This window comes from Phascolarctos cinereus, unplaced genomic scaffold (genome assembly GCF_003287225.1).
Source record: "Phascolarctos cinereus isolate Bilbo 61053 unplaced genomic scaffold, phaCin_HiC Scaffold_2;HRSCAF=192, whole genome shotgun sequence".
Classification (NCBI taxonomy): domain Eukaryota; kingdom Metazoa; phylum Chordata; class Mammalia; order Diprotodontia; family Phascolarctidae; genus Phascolarctos; species Phascolarctos cinereus.
Genome location: NW_027555625.1, coordinates 339,577,295 through 339,601,753, shown reverse-complemented (window position 1 = coordinate 339,601,753; position 24,459 = coordinate 339,577,295). Strand labels below are relative to the sequence as shown.

Sequence of the window (24,459 nt, the reverse complement as noted above, 5' to 3'; positions counted from 1 at the left end):
GCATTTATAAAAAATCCTATTTTTTCTACTTCATGGCAATTACTAATTGAAATGTTTGCTCTTAAAGTTTTATTGTATTTCTAATAGAAGATGAAAAAGAAAGACCCAAAAAGTATTTAGGAGGGGCTTTTTTTGGTCAATTTTTAAAAAACTGGACGATAACTGTAGGAAGAGGTAGTTGGCCCTTCCCCAGGGCCAGAGAAGTAATAATGTGCCACTCGGGTCTTCCAGCCTGCAAAGCCCCATCTTATGTTCTCTATTTTTTTTCCAATCTACAATAATTTTATTGTAACAGAGAAACCAGGCTGCATAAAGGCTTACATTGGAAGGTGAAGTTTGAACTCGGCTAGCAACACAAACTCAAAATATTAATCTCCCAGAATTGATTGCCCCATACAGACATCTCATGAGATAGATTATTTATGTTATTGAGAGGTCTGGTGGGGTGGTGGCAAAAATGATGCAATCATTTTACCAAATTCTCTATCTTTTGCTAAGAAAGGGGAGGAGGGGAAAAAAAGTAAGTCTTGGATGCATGATCTGAGTCAAGTCATGGGAGGCCAACCAACAAGAGGCAACAGTCAGAACTGGGCAAGCTTTTAGCATCACAAAGATTTCTGTAGGAAATGTAGGCCTTTACTATCTAGATTAAAGCTGTTGAAATGACATCTAAGACTGGAGAGGGAGAGGAAATCTGGTTTTAGGGAGGGATTTTTGGTAGTTACTTAACTATAAAAAAATGTTTTTGAAGAGTTGTGGAGGATGGGTTGGGCTCAAAACAAGTCTTCATGTATTTTCAATTGCTTCTTATTCAGAGACTGCCTTACATAATTTTTATTTTCAGGCTTTTACACACCTTCTTGAGGAAAGGTTTAGAGTAAGAATGGTTTAATGTCCCCTACATCTCAGTTTCCTCATCAATAAAAATACATGTGACAAAATAGAACTTTTAATTCAGTCACACCATTAACGTTACCAACCACATTTCCTACTAGCTACAGCAGTAAAAAGGTAAGGAAAGAATAGAAAATTAAAAACCCTGGTGATAGAGGAAAACACCTAATTTTATGCTCTGCTTTGATGATATCCTGTTCCACCAAAATGAAAAACTGATGGGGCAATTGTTCAAACACTGTAACTTTCCAGCCAGATTTCTAAGACAGAAAGCTGTACCAGGCTCTTTTATAATGAAAGGCACTGAGGTCTTTTAGAAAGAAAAAATGCATTTCCTAAACAGAGACTCTACAGATTCAGCTCATTAAAGAGATCTTTCAGAAATTAAACTGTACAACTTTAGAGTTAAAATATTCAGACAGTAAATTCATTACAATGCTGGGATTTGTATCATTTCTTACAAAATCAGATCCTAAATGGGGGGGGGAGAAAGCATATCACCCGAAGACATGTACACATAATCTTTTCATATATTTAACCTTGAAGTGTTTAACTTTAGAGCACTAAGTTTTTTGGTTTCATCTCAAAGAGTCACTTAAAGGGGGGAGATAACATACAACATATGTATGAAAAAGATACCAAGAGGACAAACATAACACAAAGAGAAGGCACAATATTAACGACTATTCTTCTTGGAGAAGATGTAGTTTAGCTGTGATCTGAAGAAATGCCAGGAGGAGAGAGAAAATTCTAGCAGGGAGACCAACAAGAAAGCTATCAGATGATGATAAAAAGTAAACTAGAAATGCAAAGTAAAACAGTGCAAATTAATTGAGATGACAGGGTTGCCATAAAGGTATATTGTTTGCATTTTCCAGTATTGGGTCCTAATACAAAACGAGATTTTTGTTAACTGGAATTCAAATTGTAGGATTCAAAGAAATTTACAATGCAGTAAAACAGTGAAAGCTCTTAGTGAACGATGCAGAAAATATACAAATATACACAATAAATGAAAACTAAATTCTTTCAACATGACTCAAAAAACCAATGAAATTTCGGTTAAGGGAGTCTTATGTTTTCCTCCCAAATAAATGGTTTTAAGACCTCAGTTTCTACATACTTTTAATGTCACACGGAGGAACTCAGTTTTGTAAATGTGTCCAGTGGAGCCCCTTATGAGCATTTTTTGACTTGAAGATTTTTTAAACAAAATTGCAAAGAAGTCTTGCTTGTTTTTTAGTTAGAACAACATCTAATGAGAGCAGGGTTGGTGATCAAAATGTATTCCTCCTATTCTTGTGCAGTTTGTAAAGCTTAACACAACAGCTAAAAGATATCTCTGTTTAAAAGAAAAGTGGAAGTATAACTCCAACGTTCTCACACATATTTTGTTGTTTCAAATGTGATTGGGACATCAGGAAAATTAAAGGAAATATTTATCACAGCTATGTCTTGCAAAATCCAAAGGGACTCTGAGGGAAACTAATCCCTATGATAAAAAAAAATGAATGAATATAGTGCAGGTGCAGGGAGGCTAGACACCACCGGCCGCCCCCCCCCACCCCATACTTGGCCTTTCACGATTGTGAAAAATTATTCCTGCACTCAGCGCACTTTCATATTCAGTCTTTTTATCCTGGCCTGAATTGATCTCTTCTGACTACATCTGCTGAGAGTGATCTAATTTGGAAGTTGGCAGCCCCTGGGCCTTGACATATAAATTGGGCACCCCTAATCGAGTCAGTTCTGGACTCCAACTAGCATGGAGAGAAAGTAAAACGTATCAAACAATCTATTTCATTTGTCTTTCTTAGGAACCACACACTTTTATCAACCAAAGTCCCTAATTCCCAAAACACTCGTCTTAGGGTTGGTTGTTTTTTGGGGGGGGGGCGCGTTAGTGGGAGTGTCTTAAACCTGACTTACCAAAATAAAACTTTGGGCTGGTCTAAGGAAGCCCAATTTATGTTTACTGTTATAGTTAAGAATATGTTAATATAGGATGACAAACGTTCCTTCTAAAATAATCTCATTAAAGCTTTTTAGTTGGTCATTTTTAGGCTAAAACCTCCCTAGAAAGGGAAACCACAACTGACTGTACATGTGAAGAGTCCCCTCCACAAAAGCTAGAAACAGGTTTCAGAAAGAAATGTTGAAATGGGGGGAAAAAAGGAAACATTCCCTTTCCTAATAGATTCTGAGGCATCATGCCAGACGGGAGGAGTCAAAATCTGGAATTAATGAGTCAAAGAGAAAAAGGACTTCCATCGCTTCCTGTTAGTTAAATAGAGGGAGAATATTTTATATTCTTCTGCTCAAAGATCATCCCAGATGATCAAGCACACTGCTCCTTAGGAAGGAAAGCTAGGGTAAATCTGGACAGCATACTAAATCACCCAGCAGATAAGTCCATAAAGGTCAGTACTTTAGCCATATTGAGAAGATCGGAGAAAACCCTGAAGTAGGGAAAGATTAAAAAACAAATTTCAAATCTGGACTCAGTTACTCTAGCTGTGTGACCCTGGCCAAGCCACTTGGAGACAGAGGAAAACAGAAGCACCTGGCTCTTCATACCTTTGCCCCAAGCCTAGGTGGGGAACCATGAATGAATTCTCCCACTCCTAACAAACCTGAAAAGACATCAAAAGGGAAGCTTCCTTCCAATCTAGTCACTACCATACAATTTGATCATCAAAAAGCAAGCCCCAGAGAAGCTAAGTGGATCAACCCTGAGATGCAGAGCCCAGAAACCTAATGACTTAACCAACCACAGACAGTCAAATGTAATGGATCAAATGTAATGGATACAGCAATATATTGCTGTAAAGAAGACATACCTGTTAGTCTTTGTTTTATCTTAAGTAGGTAACAACTGACCTTTTAAGAATGAGTTTGGTGGTCCCCACACCCCCCACTTTACCCTAAAGGCACTCTGGCTCCCATCTGTCTACAGGCCCCATAAACAGTTCACTCCTCTTATTTTCCCTTTGACAAATGCTCTTCCCATTTTAGATCTCCCCAATTAGAATTCTCACCTAGACCTTTTTCCCAGCACCCCTTCTCTGGCCACCCAAAGTTATTTTACCATTTAAGATCCACCCTGCCCCATTCTGCCGTTGAGAATCTCTCAAACCCAAAAGCTTTCCGGGTCACCTAGCCTGGGTGTTTTATCACTAATAAACTTTTCCTATTCATTCAGGCAGCACCCAAAGTCCTAGACCTCTTCACTTTATTTCTAGAGGGTCTGAGGTATGAATTATTGAACAGATAATGCATTGATAACTCTAAGTCTGATTTAGTGTTTCCATCACACTATTTAGCATACTTAATGGTGAGTTTGGCATATACACTAAGCAACCTGTCCAGCTCTATCTGGCGGCTCAGAAGCTGAAAATGACCTTCCTGGTCCAGTCCAGCAGCCAACCAGTGGCTCAGTGCCTAAAAGTAGCAGGATCCGGGAGCTGGGCAATCTTCCAAGTCCAAACCAGTACATGAGGCTGGTGAGAAGCCCAAGCAAGATGCCTGAAGTGTTACAGCAGCAAAATGACCCATCCAGTCAACACTATCTGTCCATCACAGAGTCAAGCTGAGAAGTGGAGCATCTGTAATAAAAGAAATTATGGGGAGGTCCTAGAGTTCTAAGTTACCTTTTGTTCCCTATACTCAGTTCCAGTGCACTTTAATCTCATATCCCTCTGCCCCATAAGCTTAATGTGTATTTGCAGGACAGCATATCTTGGGTTCAGGAGGAAATATCATGTTAATGAACTGCCTTAGCTAAAAAAGCAGATCAGTGGGGCTAATGAGGTAGTCTTGGGAATTAAGAGGTCTAGAACTTTTCGGGTGCTGGGACCCCAAGATCACTGTACCCTGCTGAATGAATTCAACTCAAATCTTCAGCCAGAGGAAAAGTTTATCAGTGATTGCATGGGCCAAGTGACACCCATAAGGACTGAGTGAGCATGAGAGATTCTCAATCATTTAACGCCCGTGAGGACTGGGAGGCAAGAGAAGTCTCAACCTTTTGAGCTTGAGATTCTCAGGGTCTGAATGGGGGTCAGGGTGGAATTTTTGTATACTGAAGTTAACTTTGGGTGGGCAGAGAAGGGGAGGCTGGGAAAAGGGTCTAAGGTGAGAATTCCTGGGAATAGGCTAATGGAGGGAACAGGAAGGCACAAGTTTGAAAGGCATCTGCACAAGATCAAAGGGTGGGGCTAGGACTTTCAAAAGGAGATAAGGGGAGTCAAGCAACCATTTGAGACCAGAGTAAGGCCTTTCTGGGGCAGACAAAAGGGAGGCAGATTCTTTTAGGGCAAAGGCGAATCTAAATAAGATTAAAAGGTAAGGCTAAGGTTTTCAAAGGGAGATGAGGGTGTGGGGCCTGTAGACTTGGGAGTCAGATTCCCTTTGGGGCAAGGGGCAAAGATCTTGGCTTGGGCCCCGAACCCATCATTCCCCCCATCAAACAAATTGGAACCAAATTCTTTTGGTGAGAGGGGCAAAGGTCGCAGAGCTGTCCCCTGCCTCTGTGGGTCCCATCTGAGGGGTCAAACTTCAAAACCTGGATGATGCCAGGTTCAGTGGACTAGAGACCTTGGGTTGGTATACAGCCTGAGCAGTCATCTGGAAGCTGACAGTTTCGACCCTAGAAGAAAGGAATCTGGCAAGAATATTTAGTAAACATAGACCAAACAAGAGAAGTATGATCAGTAGTGGAAAGAGAATAGGGGCCAGTACAGGAAGAAGCCAGGTCTCCCATGAAGATTTTGGAGTACTAAAGTTATTGTGAATTTCTTGCATCCAACTAGCTTTTTCCAAAATATGACCAGTGCAGAACTCTATCGGATGCCCAGAGTTGTCATATGTGCAACAATGTGTGTTTGCTAAAGCACATACACCCCCACTGGAGACAAGCAAGTAGTTCAGGGCTATTCTATTTCTAGAATTACTTTTGCTAAGGAATCCAGAGATTGCTGCATTTCCCGGACACCATGAACAGTCACTTTTGCCAACTGGTATATCGTCTGTATAAGGTTAGAGAGAATATGGTCGTGTTGTAGGTTATTCCAGGACATAAGATAGTGTGCTCCCTTTTTAAGAGACATTTCCCCAAAATCCATGTTTTGCCTTTAAGTTAGAGACTGTGGGCTGTTTGGCATTGAAAATGAAGAAGGGGGGGTGCTAAAAATCCAAGGTTGCACACCCCAAAGTCTACTTTGTAGGGTGTCAAACATTGAGTGACCAAGGCAGTAGTCTAGTGTGTTGGCACTTAGTTTCACCTCTTCCCCGAAATTCTTGTCACTAGTGGTGTCTGCATAGGTCAAAATATTAGCAGAAACTCTAACAAGCCCTTCCTCCACAGGGGTGTTAACTTGTCTAGTGGCCTTGGAGCTTGTCTCCCAAGTAAGGGAATATTCCCCTGTGGGGAAGCAAGGTGTGGATACAGACAGAGTAGCCCACAGAGAAGTGGAAAGCATAAACTTCTGAGAAAGTCGTATTGGGGAGGGGGGCTTTGTGGAGATGACAGTTAACGTGTGGGTGTAGGTGGGAGTGTTCTAAAGAGCTTCCCATTTCACTATGGAAATATTTCCCCACTTTTGGAGGCCAGATGCAAATTTAGAGGCTTCCTCAATTAGAATGACTGTGGCAGCCACCGCAAGGAAGCTTGCCGGCTTTCCAGCGGCTCCTAAGGACTGATTTAGGGGTGTGGAGGTCAATTTAGATTTTAAAAACACAAAAGATTTAGTCTGGTCTGGGCCACACTCTTGAGGGAGTGAGTCAGGGCCCAGAGGACAGTCCTAAAGGGGCTTAACAATCAAACTTTTATCAGAGATCGAGTCTACAAAATCTATCCATGCCTAGAAAAGTTCCAAATTGTTTCTTAGTGGCTGGGACAGGGAGTTCCTGGACCAGAAACTTTACAGACTGGGAACTTTGTTCAAAGAGACCCTATAGCCTTGAGGTCCCAAGAAATTAAGCACTCCTGAGGCAGGGGACAAAGAAGCCTCTTGGGGTGGGGCTACAAATACAGCGATAGGAAAATACTTTAGGGTCTTGGAGGTGAACAACAGGGGTTGCAAAAGTATCCCGAGTTGTCTCCCACGCTTCCAGGGGAGCATGGGGAGGTCTGGCACACAGAGGAAAAAGGGAGATGGGAACCTTAACTAGAGAAAACTGGCTCCCCAAGGAGGGGGCAGGGGCAAGGAGAGCATAAGGGAGGAGTGTTTAAACAACAGATTCTCAAATAAGCAGGGGGGGAGGGGTATGTCTGGAGACATCCCTCAGTTACCTCTGGAATGCCCATGACCGGATGGGTCAAGGAGCGAATAGGGCCAGATTAATTGGTTAAAGCAAAGAACATAGCCATGAGAAAGTGGGTAACCTTACCTTCAGCCTCGATTTCTGCCCAGGGCTTGGTGAGAGAGATGGAGAAAGTGGGAGTGTGGCCCGCACCCAGGCTTCCCTTGTCCTCCCCCAGTCTTGAGAAAACTGGAGGACAGGGTACTTGGGGGGCTGCTCTACCACTTCTCCTACCTTGGGGACAATCCTTCTTCCAGTGTCCCTGGTGGTCACATCTTGGGCAAGGTTCTGGAGGTGTCTGTCTTGGGGGCTTCCTCCAAGAGGGCGCCCTGGTGGAGCACTCCTTGGACCAGTGACCTTCATGGTGGCATCGAAAGCAGGTTTTCCCACTGCCCAAGTTGCCAGGAACACCCTTGGGTCTTTTCCTGACCATGGCAGCAGCCAGGAATAGGGCATGTTCTTTGCCCTCTGCCTTCCCAGCTAAGTCTCTGTTGCTGAAGACTCCAAAGGCAGTCTCCAGTAACTGGGCCTGAGGTGTTTGGGGTCCCTTTGCCAATTTCTGTAATTTTCTCCTAATATCTAGGGCAGATTGGTTAATGAAATACATGCTAAGGATTTGCTGCCCCTTCTGTAGAGTCAGGGTCTAAATTCGTATACTTTTTAAAGCCTTCTACTAGCCTATCTTGGAAAAGGGCAGGATTTTCCTTTTCTTCCTGAGTAATTCCCTTAATCTTTTGAAAGTTTACCTACTTTTGAAAGGCCGTTTTCAGGGCTTCTAACAGGCAAATTATCATGTAAGTCTCTCTTTCCCCTATCCTCACTCTTCTGATAATCCCACCCCGGATCACTAGCAGGAACAGCAGCTGTTCCTGGGGGGTATTTTGTGGGGTTATTGCTAGCAAAGCGATCCCCAAAGTTTTGGGCTTGTTCCCAGATTCTCTTCCTCTCCTCAGGGGTACAACAGGTGGAGAAGAGGGCATGCAAATCACCCCAAGAAAGTTCGAATTGTAAGGACACATCCCTGAAGCCCTCAGTAAATTTGGTGGGATCTTCAGAGTATCGACCCAGCCTTTCCTTAATCTGGGTGAGATCTGAAATGGAGAATGGAAGGTGCACCCTAAGTGTCCCATTAGGAGAGGCAGGTACTTCCCTCAAAGGAAAAAGGCCTGACGGCCCTGCAGGAGCAGGGGCTTGCGAGGGAGGGAGATAGGAAGTCCCACTTCTCATGAGTGAGGGCCTGGAAAGTGCCAGCTGAACTGGCAAGGCCAAGGAATCTGGCTGACAAGGGGGGAAGATTACCTGACACCGGAGGAGGGGGAGGGATCAGGGGAGAAGAAGCCAAGGCGAGACCCTCCTCTGTAGCCTGAGTAGGGGGTCCCATCGGAAGTCGAGGTCTGGGGAGGAGGCACGGAGTCGAGACCTTTGTCCGGAGCTTCAGCTGGGGTCTCTTCGGAAGTAGAGGCTGGGGCAAGACCCTTGCTCAAGGCCTGAGTAGGAGCAGCCTCTAGAGCAGGGGCTTGGAAGGGAAATGCAGGAGCCAGAGGAAAAGGGAAGGAGAACCAAGGAAAAGGGGGGATGGGCAAGGAGGTGAGGGCATGGGAAACGGGCAGAATAGGGAAATGCAGGGGTCAAGGGAGAATGGGGAGCAGGAGAGGTCTGTGGGGAACAGCCGGGGAGGCTGGAGGAGAATGGGGTGGAGATAGGTATTGGGGAGGTGGTGCCGATGGAGGTTGGGAAGAGGGGTTGTCAGAACCCTGGGAGGCATAAGAAGAGGATCATCCAAAAGGTCCATTTGATCCCCACTCTCCAACCCTTTCTGAGAATGGGGTCTCTAGAAAGCTCAACAAAAGCCATTAAGAAATCTCCACCCATTTTCTTTCTCTGCAGCAATATTTTTCTAACTCTGAGAGGGTCTTTACCCGTAATGTCCCAAAAAGGGGCCATGCCTCATAATTTTCCAGGTGACACTGAGGCCAAACAGTGTTAAAAAGAAAAAGCTGGTGCATTTTTAGAAGTTCTTTACAAAAGCTAAAACTTTTCCAATTCTGTGAAAGACAGCCCAAAGGTGAATTCTTGGGAATTGAAGAGGATTGACCCATTGCGGGCTTAGGGGAAAGGAAAAAGAAAAACAAGAATATCCAACAGTTTCCCAATTCCCTAGCGCTGAGAGAACTGAGAGGAGTGGACCTAAGCTTCCTGATGGGGAGTCCGTCCTCTATGCTAAGGAAGGTATTACCCTTGTCCAAGTGCTCAAGCAGAGCCACTGTACCGAAAAGCCTGGGAGTGTCAGGCGGAGTTCGAGACAGCCTCGTAGCTGTCTGACTTACAGGGACCTGAGAGATCAGGCCGGAAAACCCTTCCAAACCAAGCCTAGCTAGGTGCTTGGAAATCCCCCTCCCAACCATAAGACAACAAAGGAATTGGGAAGGGGGAGGCTTACCAGTCGTGACTTTGAGATTTAGCAGTTTTTCCGGGTCAAGGAACCATATAAAGAGGTCTAGGACTTTTGGGGTGCTTCAAACCCAAAATCGAGGTACCAGGCCCTGCTGAATGAATTCAACTCAAATCTTCAGCCAGAGGAAAAGCTTATTAGTGATAAATCGCATTGGCCAGGTGACACCCGTAAAGACGGGCAGGCATGAGAGGTTCTCAACCTTTTGAGCTTGAAATTCTCAGCATCTGAATGGGGGCCAGGGTGGAATTTTTATACACTTAAGTAACTTTGGGTGGGTCTAGGTGAGAATTCTGATTGGAAGGTCTGAGAGATTGAATAGACAATGGGAATAGCTAATGGAGGGAACAGGAAGGCATCTGCACAAGATCAAGGTGGGGCTAGGACTTTCAAAGGGAAATAAGGGGAGTCGATAAGCAACCATTTGAGACCAGAGTAAGGCCTTTCTGGGGCTCAGACAAAAGGGAGCCTGGTTCTTTTAGGACAAAGGCTCATCTGAATAAGATTAAAAAGTAAGCTAAGGCTTTTAAAGGGAGATGAGTGTCTGGGGCCTGTAGACAAATAGGAATCAGATTCCCTTTGGGGCAAAGGGCAAAAATCTTGGCTTGGGCACCGCCCCCATCAATACGTCCAATGACTCGTTAATGAGGCTCTAATTTTATTCAAGGTGTGTCAAATAATAATAGTAATGAAGTTCATTAAGCAGGCGCACTAACATTTTTTCAGGTGTCCTCAGGTTGACCCTAACTGGTCTGAACTGGCTCAACCCTTGTCTTGATTTTGGGGTCTTTTTGGAACCAGCGTACTTTTCATTGGTTAAGCTCGAGCCCACCTACAGTGTACTACTTGCTGGAGCTGTTCTTTAAATCTCTGCATTAATCTCTTTTCTCTGTGGAAATTTAACCTTTAACTGACTCTCACAGGTCCACTTAAATTGTCCTTTTTTCAGTGTGTCTATCCAAAACGCTTTCCAGAAAATTACTTCTAACTTAGTATGTTGGTGGTACTGGGGTTTGAGAAAGGAAGAGTAGTGAAGGATAGTATAGGACTACCAAGATCAATTTTGCATTGTCACTCAGCCTCAGTCCTGTCTATCAAGCTTTAGCTCTGCATCTGCTGCCCTGTTCCATGGACCAAGAAACCTCTCCTGGGATAAACTCATCCCTTATAAACTCAGTACTAATACTGCTAACTTAAGCCTTGACGGACACCTTAGCCCCTCTCAGCCTCTTTGCCCCTCTGATTGGAAGGCTAGAAGGCCGAATACCAATCTCCTCCCGCTGCTTTATAGAGGGCAGAAACTTAACTTTTGGAGTCACTTCCCTCTACATCTTCTGCCCTGACTGGTTTCAGATCCTCGGAACAAGATCTCTCCTCTACCCCAAACCTGAGTTGTTCTACCCCCAGTAGATTGTAAGCTCCTTGAAGGCAGGGACTGCTTTTTTTCTGTATTTGTATCCCTGAAGATTAGCATAGTACCTGGCACTGTGTTAAGTAAATAAGTACTGCAGGTGCTTAATACATATTTATTAGATTGAGTTTATGTTTAGGTGGATGTTTGGTGAATTTTTTTCATGGTTTATTTAAAAGTCATAAAATCAGAACTTGAAATCCTGTTGTTTATATAGCCCAAGGTGTGTCCCCCCTCCCCCCCAAAAAGGGCCTTTTTAAAAATAAAGCTCTGCAAATGTGTATTGCAGGTTGGCTATCATGACAGTAAATATTGTTATAGTCAGTACTTCCCCTTAATATGATCCAGTTATAATGAAATTAGTTACTCAGAGGAGAAATAGTTGTGCTTGGTTCCAGAAGAGAGAACTTGGAGCACTGGGTGGAAGTTTCAAAGAAGTAGATTTAGGGGAAATATTAACTGGCAGGAAGTGGAATTGATTGACTTAGAAAAATTCCTGATTATTAAGTATTTGTGGAATTGAATGGCCCTTTATTTGAATGGTGTTCAGGTATAAGTAGGGCTACATGGCTTCTGAAGTCCCTTCCAACTCCAAAATTGTATCAATGGCATTTTTAAAAATGCTTTCTTTTAAGCTGTGTAACTGAAATGTAATGAAAAAATCCTTCCGTTTGACTGTTGGAAAGTAAAACAATGTCACTACTTGTTTCGGGGCAGAAACATTCATTTGCATGCTGTGGGCAAAGATTAAAAATAAGAACAGACACTTATATAGCAGTTTAAGGTTTACAGAGTGTTTTTACATAATGCTCACATTGATCCTCACAGCAACCCGGTGCTATTGTTATCCCCGATTTGCAGCGGAGGAAACTGAAGCTGACAGAGATTCTAGGGTCACCAGGTTCCTGAACCCAGGTCTTCCAGACTCTAAGCCCAGTATTCTATCCCTTATGTCATGCTGTTTTCACAAATAATTATATTTATTGGGAGAGTCTATATGGTATAGTAGAAAGGATGCTAGACAGTCAGGACACCTGGGTTTGAATTCTAGCTATGACACTAGCTGTGTGACACCAGGCAAGCTCCTTAATCTCTTTGCAGTTTCCTCATTCATATTCCCTACCTCAAAAGGTTTTTTGGTGAGAACAATACCTTTGAAAATGTAGTGTTTTTATGTGAATGTCTGTTGCTGTTATTAATTGCAATGATATAAGGATTTTACTTTTTTTAAAGTGTGATCTATATGATCTTATTTTATTTTTACAACAACTTCATTAAGTAGGTCAGAGCAGATATTGTAATGACCAGTAATGGCAAGTAGGCAGTTTATTTTCTGACACTCATCCTGGAGCCTCTAGAGTTGGGGGCTCTAGTAGTTTAATTAGGATCATTCTGGAACTGGTCTATTCTTCCCTCAATCAGCACTTAAAGGCCAGTCAATGTAGCTTTGGATTGCCCTGGGATCTTCAGGAAGGGGTTAAGGCCTGAGATGTCTCTGAATCCCTAAAGTTAAGCATTATTTAGAGTAGTCACAGAATCTTATAATTCAAAGGAACTTGAGAGGCTATTTAGTTCTACCATTTTCCTTGACAAAGATTCCTTTCTACAGTGTCCATGCCAAGTCCAGCTTTTTCTCCAAAGCTTTATATTCCATTTTTGTTTACTGACAGTTCTAATTTTTCTTTCTGAAGCAAAGCGGAACAAGTCTAAATCTTTGTCACATGACAGCTCTTCAAATACGTAATTGTATCCTGTTCTCAAGTTTTCTCTTCCCCAGACCAAACATCTCTAGAACTCCTTCAGCCCATCTTCCTATGGTATGGTTTTGAGGACCCTCCTATCATGAGTGCCCTTCTTTGAGTTGCCAACTTCTACTCCTTCCTGAAATGTGATGCCACTACTCAACATAGATGGGATTATGAGAAATTCCGGTGGCCAGGTTCTATTTTGCTTTTATTTTCTCTTCTGAGCACAATGGCCTTTGAACACGGAAGGTTAGGACATAAATGTTAGCAACCTGGATAAACAAGCAAGGAGATGGGCTGGCAGCATTCTAAATGAGTTTAGGTCCCTGGATCTGGAAGAACTACTAGGAGCCATCTGTTGGGAGCAGTATCCTAAGAATCACACTTCTCTTGGGATAGTTTTTCTTCATGAAGTATTGAAACTGCCCTTGAGATTTGATTGGCTCAGGGGACTAAGACTCAGGGCATTAAAGGAACTTCCTCATCACCTGGATACAAAACATCTGGGACATGACTAGATTAGAGTGCCTCTATCCCTTCCTACCTCTTACCAGCCTTCAGACCATAAATTTGTAGCATGAGCAAAAAGTTCGAAGGGATACTCAATTGAATCAATGCCCTGACTGTCCTTCTGCCTAAGTAAATTTTTTGTTAAATGGATTGAGTGTCTCATATTTTTTCCCCCAGTTTCTTACCTAAACTACCAGGAAACTTTCCTGAGTTAGACCTAGCTCATAACATGATGGGAAGTTTTTGGAACTGGATGATGGAGGGAGGGGGAGAGATGAGAGAGGCAAGTAGAATAGGGGGTGGGGATAGACAGATGGATAATGCAGAGGAAGATAAGCACTGGCTGGCCCCTGTGTCTGTGATGATGCTTCTGGTGCTGCCTTTCCCAGCGATAGCTGTTTTAACATGACACTTTCTCCAACCAAACCCTGGGGGACTGACTGGTGAATTAACTATTTGTGAACATTTAGCAATAAGAGACCAATGGGAATATGCTTTGTGTCCTTCAGACTGCACTTTGGTAATTGTGGTGAATTGTCTTTTAGGATCACTGACTATGCTATCCCTGGGTCTTCCAGACTAGTAATTTAAGCCACCTCCACGTTATACTAGGGGATTTCCTTAGAACTCAGTTAATTTTCAAAACAGTAACAAAGAATTGAATTTTGTGAATTAAAAGTGACTTTCCCCTAGTGGAGAAGGATCAATGCAGAAGATTGAAATGTGCACTGCCCTTGCAATTTGAATCGGTTCCTTATATATCTGAGAAATAGGGCATTTATCAAAGAAACTTGCTGTAGAGAATTTATCCTAGTTAACTGTTTCTCTTCTAATTTTTAACTGTTTCTCTTCTAATTTTAGCTGCATTGGTTTTGGTTTTGCACAAGCTTTTCATTTTATGGAACTAAAATTGTCCATTTTCTTTTCTCTAATCCTCTCTGTTCCTTTAGCGAAGAACTCTCCCCTCTCCCCTAACCATAGATCCAAAAGATATTTTCTTCTTTGTCTAATTTATTTTTTCACCAGATTCTTTTTTACTTAAATGGTTTGATATTGTAAATCAGTTTTATTTCTTTTAATCCAGGTGCATTTTTAAATTTTATTTTTTTATGTATTTGTAGTCTGTATTCTGTAGTTATTTCTATCTCTTCATTTTGGGTTTTGTTTAGAAACTTTTAGAAACTTTGCTGAAGTTATTATTTCAATAATTTTTTAGTTTCTCTAGGGTCGTCTATATAAATCAACATTGAATCTTCAAAAAGTGATAACTGTGTTTTCTCTTTGCCTGTGTTTATTTCATATTTCTTTTTCTTGTTTTCACTGCTATAATTAGCATTACTAGCACTATCAAATATAATATTGGATCTTGCTTTTAGGTCAATAGTATTCACCATATTTAGGAAGGTTCTACTAATTCCTTTGTTTTCTAGTATTTTGTTAAAAGTTTTTATTTTTAAAATTTTTTTTAGGCAATTGGGGTTAAATGACTTGCCCAGGGTCACACAGCTAGTAAGTGTCAAGTGTTTGGTCTGAGGCCATATTTGAACTCAGGTCCTCCTGACTTCAGGGCCGGTGCTGTATCCACTGTACCACCTAGCTGCCCCTAAAATCTTTTATTTGGCATTTATTGATATGACATGATTTTTGTTGTTGTGTTTTTTATGTTTATAGTTATAATATTGAATCAACCCTGTAATTCTTGTATGAATCCAGTCTGGTCCTAGAACATAATCTTTTGATATGTTTCTTTAGTCATTTTGTTATTTTATTTACAATTTTTGTATCTGTGTTCATTGGGTTAGTAACTAGTAGTTTTCTCTGTTGTGATTCTGTTGGGATTATCAAAACCATATTTGATAGTAGAAGGAATTTGGTAGGATTCCATCTGTTAGGGGTGACCCTTATGCTGGTACCCTGTTAGTTCATGTTTCTTTTGGACATGAAATAAGGTGCTAGGAAGTCATTAACCATTGCCAAAAATAGATTTACTTAGCTCTAATGTAGCAAAAATATGGAATAATGATGCTGTTGCTCCCCTTCTGTGTCCTAGTAAATGGAATGTTAGTCAAGGCCAATAAGCATTTATTAAGGGCCTACTATATATATACCAGGTAATGTGTTAAGCTCTTGAGATGCAAAGAAAGGCAGGAAATCAGTTACTGCTGTTTTGGAGCTCACAGTGTAATGAATGTTTTCTGAATTTGGAGTCTGAGAACAGGGGTTCAAATCCTAGTTTGCCATTTATTGTTGAATGAAGAGTCTGACTACATGACTGTGAAAGTTTTTTCAAATACTACATCTGTGACTGTATGATTCCTCTTATATTCTTTCACTTTCTTTTCACTCTTTATTTCACTCCTCTTTTCTCTCCTTTATTTCCCTTTCCCCATTTAATTGGCCAAGATAGAAACTGACCTTTTTTTAGTGTTTCTTTTATTGAATATTAATTATCTATTGTTTGTTATTAAGAATCAAATGAATGTATTTTTTTTATTAAAGAAAAATTCCTATGTATGTATCTTTTTTTTCCTGTGTGACCCTTGAGTCTTTTTTCCTGCCATTCACCAAAGTGACTTTCTCATCCCTTCTGGAATCTGAATGCACAGATTCCTTTTTGGCCTTAAAATGAAGGATTGTTAACCTTACAACTCCAGGGGTTGGTGGAATTACTCAGAGGATGACTGAAAAGGGAAACCAGGTTAATTTGTCTTAAGAAATATCCTAAGAATTGTCGTAAGATGATTAAAATTTTCACATCCTATTAAAATTATATTGAATTTGACCTGCATAATATAGATTTTTTGCTTCATGAACATTGGCCTTTGTTCTAGGTTAAAAATTAGTTGATCAGATAAATATTTATTTAAACATTTATTTCATCATATAGGAGTAACTATTTAGAAATTTATAATTTTAAGTTTTAAAAGTAGAGGCTACCTAATTGATTATGAAAGTGATAATGGGTAGCACATGTTATTTATAATAACCAGGTTTTCTTTGATTATGGAGTGAGACCCTGGATTCACTCTCCTATAGCAAAGGCTGGCTATAGTGCCCATTTAGGGGCTTATATATACCCTGTAAAGATGATATGACTTTTTCTAATGCTATCACTTTGAGTTCCCATTAGTTTCATTTAACCAATTAATACCAGTTGTCTTGTACAAAGGACATTTAGTGGGAAGATAGAGTAAGACAGAAATACTAACATTTCCTTCAACATCTAGGGGTACTTTTCCCTGTACATCTCAGTACTTAGGGAGGTCAGGATTTAACTTAAAGCATTAGTTCCACCGAATTCCCTTACAAATGCAGAATACCTTTTGGATGAGTCTGCACCTCAGCCCCTGTTGAGTTAGAACCTCAGTGCTTTTTTGCGGCTGGGCTGCAAAACCTAGCAATGGACACACTAGCTTCCAGACTTTCAGTGGCTCACTGTTGTGACATTTTAAAATTCTAAAGGTTGTTTTAGCTGTCTCGAGGACTCCACCTAAAATCTAGAAAGAACACAAACACAGAAGCAAAGAACAAAGGCCTGTGTTCATGGGTCATATGTTGGCCTTAGATAGAGATAAAAACCTTGAGCCTTTCTCCCCAGAGGGGCTTACAGCATCTCTGTCTCACCACATCTTAGGTGAGGAAAGCAGCACAGAAGGAGAGTTGTTGTGGCTGGTTGGAGACTTCTGAATGCACCCTGTTCTGGCTCCACAGCCTGTCAAAGTGACTTCTGTTCACTAGGCAGCTAGTAGGCCAGAATCCATAGCAGAGTATCTGCACATGCTCAAAAAGCAGGGAGCCAGGGGCCTTCTGTTATACAACTTTATGCCTCCCAGCTGTCCTAGTATGCTGTTCATGTTCACCAGTTGTCTTTACAGCTTTATGTAGAATTGACTTAATGATGTGTGCAAATATAATAGTTCTGGGTATGCTTATATGAGACAAATATTTTCTTATTTCAAAGCTAAAAATCATAATGTCCATTAAGTTACTCTGGATGTCTGCTAATCAGATAACCTAGGAGATTAGTGGAAGTTGAAGTATATGACTTTTCCCTTTGTTTTTGTACTGTTTCTGATAATATAATTCATTTTAGTAACTGAAGTGTACTGTGTTATTTTGTTTTATATTTCATGCCTTTATATTTTGTACCAATCATTGTAACAGTCCTCATTTCCTAATATTCTAAAACAAAGAACATGATGAAATTGCTGAATTGATTTTCATAATCTAGTCTTCTTATAAGGTAAAAAGAAAGATTGACAAAGTTACTATGTTTTTGTAATAATTTTTAAAAATTTATTTTCATTTTAGGCTAGAAATTTGCATACAGGAGAGTTGGCTGCAGTAAAAATCATCAAATTGGAGCCTGGTAAGTTTCATATCCTTCAAAACTATTCATGCATATTTTTCTACTGGAGTGAATGAACAAATGTAATTTTTTAAAAAAGCATTTCCTGTATCTTCTTGCCTTTATGTTTTCCTCCTTCCTAAATTACATCAGTGTGCTTTTAGATGTTTCAACAAGATAAATATGCATCATTTATTAAAGCCGAGTTAAATTTCTTATGCTTCTTGGTTTATGGTTAAACATGGTTTATATATGGATATGATCTTTAATTAGAAAATGAACAGAATTCAAAATTTGCTTATTGTACATGCTGAGGGTTTGTAAATAAAAATAAAATATCACTTTGTAATTTCAAAATTAATAGGTCATACAACACAACTGATAATTGTATTCTCAACTAAATGATTGATTTACATCATTTTGTCATCTTTTTGTGTAAAAGTGGGGGGAAATCAACCAACAGAAATCTACCACTTGTTTATTAATCTTAGGTTAAAAATAGCAAACACCAACATAATTTTATCATTGCTAGAAATAATAACCAATATTGGTCTGTTAATATCAAGTAAGAAAAGTTGCCTTTAATTGAATAAAATTTTCATTTTTTCACTTGATAAAACAAAGAACATCCTACCTCTTGTAGATGTATGAACTTTAACATATAGAGAAAACACGGATACATAATGTGTCCCTGATTCTACTTTTGGAGTATTTAAAACATTTTGGGTTTCAGACATCACTTAGAACATTGTTTATGTAATTAGCTAGGCATATAATTGAAATAGCAAATGGTGGAGTCTTTCCAGACTATATTCTGGGATGACAAACAATATCCTTTTTATTTCCTGGGAGGTACAAGTTATTTTAATAGTTTTACTGTCTCTTCTAACATTTAGTTCCAGGGCTCCTACAGTATGCATTTGATTGTGATGGAAATATGATTCATAGAATCATGGAAATATGAGTCATTCTCTGCCTTTGAATTGTTTCATATCACATGCATCATTGACTTTACTGTTCAATTTTGCTTTGGATTGAGGAAGAAAGCCAGTCTGGCTTAGTATTTTTAAGTGTAGTACAATGTATGTTATAAATTAATTGGATGTCTTCGAAAATATCCTTTAATTAAAACTTTTTACTGATAAATCAGAGTTTACAATATTGGAATATCAATGGGTACACCAAATAAGGTGTCATGAATGTAGTTAATGAGAAAAATTGCAGTTCAAAGTAAACTTTTGTTATGTCATGAACCTTTAAAAGTCCTTTGTAATTTCATTACCTCATGATGATCCTGTGTCCCCAGCTTGTTATTCACTGGACTTGGTAGGGGGAATTGCATACTCCTTGTTCTCTATTGCCACTTCCAGGTTCTCCCTCTATCACTCAGAAACTTCTCTTTTGAGGTTTATTCAATCCAAAGTTATCACTCAGTCTGGGTTCTGGTAGCTGTATTTAATCTTCAGTATATTCTTCCTGTTTTCTTGATGACTTTAGTGCCTAGATTACAGTCTTCCTCTCTGTTCCAATTCTTTTTGTTCATTCTAGGAAACTTCAAACATATATGTTGATATTCCCTCAAATACCCTAACTCCCCAGTTCCTCAGTCTATTCAAATCACTTGCTATACTTTTCTACACAGAGACAACATTATCTTTGATCTTGCATGAACCAGGTATATTCCACTTCTTTGTTCAAGAATTTTAAGTTTTCCTTTAACTGATCATGATCTTTTATCTTTCCATCTCTCCCTATGTCTCACTCTTCCTAAACCTACTCGTTGTGATCTCTATCCCTTAGTACTAGTCAGGTATCTTAGCTGTGACTATATTCTCCTCCCTTCCCAGTTTTGACCCTTTGAACTGGTTTAATTCTACACTATATTGTGCTCTTGAATACTTTGATGAATTGTCCTTAATATCAAACATACTTTGCCAAATTCCAGCTCTCATTTGCCTCCTTTGCTCCTACTCAGGCACTGCTGAATACAGCTGGAGGAAATCATGAAGTTAAGGGACAAGACTGATTTTTCTCAGTCAGTCATTAGATATTCTCTGTGTGATAACAGTGTTCATTTACTGGCCATTGCTCTATCATTTTGTTATAGAAAGTTTATTAAGGAACTCTTTCACACTTTGTGGGGTTGTAGAAAAACTCCTTAACATCACCTTTATTTTCCTTATTTAAGTTTATTTCTTGAATCTGAACTTAGTGAACAAAGAAAAGAACATTCCCATATACAAAATAGAATGCCAAAAGAGGATTGTATATGAAATCATGAATCCTTGCTTTTAAAAAAGTAGAGAGTAAATTCAGTGCTCTACTTTCTATGCTTTTTTCTGAACTTCCTTTTGTTCTTTCCTGTGTATGTTTTAAAATAGCCCTTGTCTTTTTTTTTTTTGGCATCCCCTTCATTACCCTCAACTACCCTTTCCCTGTCATCAAAAACACAAAGAAAAAATTCTTTTAACAAATAAGCATAGTCAAATGAAACAAATTTACACAGTGACCATGTGCAAAAATGTTCTTTTACTTCTGCACTTTGAGTGTATTCCCTCTCCGTCAGGAGATGGGTAGCATGTTCTAGAGCAGAGGTTACCAAACTTATTTGGCCTACTGCCCCCTTTTCAAAAAAAAAAATTTACTCAGTTTCCCCCTGGAAATCTAGTTTCTTTTACTCTTTAATTTTTTTTTTAAATTTGCATCATTTCAAAACACATAATTTAAAAAAAAGACACACCTTAAATTTAGTAATTTATTGTAAAATTATGGGGTTCTTCCTGCTTTGAAATTTTGATGATGCAATATTGTGTCATGTAACTGTATAGTATCATATTGTAAATGAGTTATTGCACGCACACTATTCTTGCCGATGCATGCTGGACTTCCCAACAATATATGACAGGTTCATCTGCCAGCATTTGACTTGTTGGCCGACTTGACCGCTTATTGATTATCACTTGCATTTTGTGTATTTATTTGGAAAATAACATAATCACTACAACTTTAACTCTGTTACACAACAGATGCAACATGCATGAATTTTTTTCAAAATTTTCTTCTCTTCTTTCCTTATGCTTCCCCAGTTGATGGACACCCTCCTTTAGTTTCCGGTTCTTTTCTTCTTTTACCTCCTCTTCCCCCCCTCCCCCATCTTGGGATGATTAAGTTTGTTTTGCTTATGACTGTTCTCTTCTTAGATCTTTTTCTTTAACCTCCAATTCCATATCCTCACCTATTTCCTTGTTGAGTTTGATATATTTCTACACTAAACTCTTTGTGTGTTCAGCCCTCCTTTATTAGATTCAGAAAACAGCAACAACATGAAGGTTTACCGGATACTCATTCGCCCTACTACCCTTTTGCCGCGTCTATATGCTCTTCTCACCCACTCCATTATAAGAAATAGAAAGTTCCACCCCACCTTTTTTTTAACTCTTTTCTACAGAAACACTTTTTTTCCCCCTGTCTCTTTTATATCCCCTTTTTAAAACCTCAGCTCAGAATCAGTGCTGTGTGGATTTTTTATTTGACTGCACTTTTTAGTTAAAATAATTTTTTTCTGGTGGCTTCCTCTTAAGAGGTACTTAGTGTATTTTTTCCAGTTTCACTTTGCTTTATGATTTTAATAGATCTGGACAATTTTCATTTATGATTTCTTGAAATTTAGTGTGCAGACTTTTTAAATCATGATTTTCACAGAGACCAGTGATTCTTAAATCATTTTTCCTTGACCCTTTTCCCAGGTCAGTTATTTTTTGATTGGCTTACTTTTCTTATAATTTTTTCAATCTTTTGCTTAAATTTTTTTTCACTTCTTATGGAGTAATTGATTTCTGTTTGATCTATTTTAATTTTCAGGGGGTCTGTTACTTGGGTAGTGTTTACCATTTTGTGGTCAAGAAATTTATTCTTCTTCCAGTTCTTTCCTCTAGAACTTTTATTTTGTGAAAAAGAATCCCTTTATTCTAGATATCTATATAAATTTTTGTGGGAAGTCCTTTTTTCCCCTGAAGTGTCTGCTTGCAGTTGTTATGAAGTTATTCCTTTCTTGTAGGTTAGATTTTTGAGTACATTTGAAACTGTTAGAGCTCTTTAGAAGTTGTCAATATGTTACATTTATTCTTCTCCCATCATGTGTTTATTCATCTCCCATCAACTCATCTTTTCCCATCAGCCACTGTGCTTGGTTTCAACTCCTTGAATATCATGCCTCACCCAGGATCAGCTCATCATGTATATTGATTCCATTTTGATACTCAACACTTCCTCAGGCTGCCTTTCCCCTTAGATTGGGTGGATAGATATAGGGTTAGGGGTAGGCTTTCTACTTCATTTTGTGTATTGTCTTCTTCCATTACAGTGTTAATTCCTTGAGTGCAGGGACTGACTTTTTCTTATTTATATCCTCTGTGCTTATTAAAGTGTTTGGCACACAGTAGTTTATTGACTATTGACTTTTCCTTCATTAGTTCCTTATTGTGGTTTTGTACCAAAACTAGGCTCCATCCCTGGCAGTGCTTTGGGGCAAGGTTGTCTGCTTTTCTTGGGTACCTGGGTTCTCCTTGGCTGACCTCTGTCTTCAGCCGTTGGGCTCCTCTGGATCTTTGAAACTGGATCTTTACCTCTGTGGTGTCTCAGGACAGAATGCTGGGGACCTTATTAGTACCTTGGCCAGAAGTGTCCTAATCTTAACCACTAATGCCACTTGATTGTTGCCACTCCCAGTGATTTCCAAGGCTCCTTACTATTGGGTCACCCTGGAGCTTTCTCAGGGGAGTCCTTTATTCTTACTTAAGTCTTGAGATAGAGAATCCTCTAGGTTACAAGTGTCTCTGACTGATCTTTGGTCACTCTGGAAGACTACTCTCTTCTCTTCTCTGGGCTAGTGGTAGTTTGGGAGGAGTGTGGCTTTCCTATTCCTTGTAGGCTTCTAGCTGACTTTTTATATATTTTTGGCATTGGCACTGTAGTTTCTTGATCATTCTTCTGGTGCTTTGTATGTGTTTGGAGCGGGGTGGGGGAGTATAGGAGGGTAGAAGGGGGGATATTTGGGCCAACTGCCAGTCCTTCACCCCCAATTCAGGCAACTGTCTTGGACGAAAGATCTAGAAGTATACTTTTTTATGTCATTTGTTTAAAATACTAAAAAAAATATGTATTGTTATTCAAAAGTCAAATCAACACAGCTTTTCCATAAGCAGTTGGCAAAAACCAAATGTATAGCTCTCTATATAATGGTAAAAAATGTTTCAGAAAGGAATGCATTGATGAATACTTAAATGAGTATTAATTTCTTTTTTTTTTTCCTTTGGTGAGGCAATCAGAGTTAAGTGATTTGCCCAAGGTCACAGAGCTAATGTCAAATATCTGAGGCTGGATGTGAACTCAGGTCCTCTTGACTCCAGGGCCAGTGCTCTATCCACTACACCATATAGCTGCCCCAATATTAATTTCTTCCAAGTTAAAATAAATAAAGCTTTTAAAAGATTTTGTCAAACTATTTGACCATCTGTTATTTCGTGGTATTTCAATAGTCCAGGTATAAAGTGATAAGGGCCTACACCAGAGTGGTGTCATTGTCAGAGAAGAGAAGGGTATGTATATATGAGACAGATGTGAACGTGAAATCGACCTTACTTGGCCGTACTACTTTGGGACTTCTCTGACCTGCCCACCATGCCCCAGGAAGCTCATTATTGAGATAACCTCATCATCCTATAAGATTTCATCAGCTTTGGGTATTCTGCCTCATCACTGCCCTCTGCCTCTCTGATTGGAGGTTGGGGCCAAGAACTCCCAACCTCCATTTAAAGGGGGAGCTCAACACAGAGAATCTTCCCTTTTCTCACGTGGCCATATTACTTTGAGACTTGTCCAGTAAGTCCCCAGTCAGGTACCTCTCTCTCCCCTCCCCCTGCTTTTCAGCTTCCTTTTATGTGTTGTTGTTTTCCTCCGTTAGATTGTAAGCTCCTTCATGGCAGGGACTGTCTTTTTCATATTTGTATCCCTAAAGCTTAGTGCAGTGCCTGGCTTATAGTAGGTGCTTCATAAATGTTTATTGACTAGTTACAGTTATTTAGTAAGTTGTGATTAAAATTTCAGGTACTTAAAATTACAAACTTTAATAATGTATCTTGATGTAAAATTGTTCTATCCTAGAGTAAGAGTTCCTAATATTTTGTGTCCCATGGACCCTCTGGCAGTCTGTTGAAAGCTGTGGACCCCTTCTCAGAATAAAGTTTTTAAATGAATAAAATAAAATATACAAAATTACAAAGAAAACCAGTTATTTTGAAATAGTTATCAAAATATTTTTTAATAAATTTCAGGGGCTCCTAATATAGAATTTAGAGCATAGCTAGTGAGTTACTCGATATACTTTCAGAAATTTTTTTTTCCTGCTATGCCACAAAATGAGTCTTTTTGGCATGTGGCTATCTTTTCCTGTCCAAATAAAATTCTACTCTGGCTCATCTGTTAAATCCATACAAGGAAGCACTTTTGTATTATTTTGGCTTCAATACAAATTCAAGAATCTTAACCAAATGTTGAGAAATTCATTAACTTATTGTGATGTTTTTTTAAAATTAAATAGTCCCTGAAGTTCCTTTCAAAATGAAAAACAAAATCTCCTTCACTTTTGTTAAACAACTGTGACATAAATACTAAATACCACACAGAAATTCTGAAAAATGTATTCATGAAAACACACATATAGGGAAAAACTACCCCCCATAGAAATGAAAGAAAGGAATCTACATATTCTAAAGCATTGGCAGTGAAAATTATTAGA

At 39.5% G+C, this 24,459-nt stretch overlaps 1 protein-coding gene across 2 annotated transcripts in view; it reads left to right on the top strand.

Annotated features, from left to right (window-relative positions):
- The window catches only part of MAP4K5 (mitogen-activated protein kinase kinase kinase kinase 5), a 176,488-nt gene that overhangs the window by 25,344 nt on the left and 126,685 nt on the right, over positions 1-24,459 (top strand). For both annotated transcript variants that reach the window (XM_020991307.2, XM_078150348.1), the window contains one exon: positions 17,627-17,684. In XM_020991307.2, the coding sequence (XP_020846966.1) occupies positions 17,627-17,684 (58 nt within the window). The remainder of the gene's footprint in view (positions 1-17,626; positions 17,685-24,459) is intronic.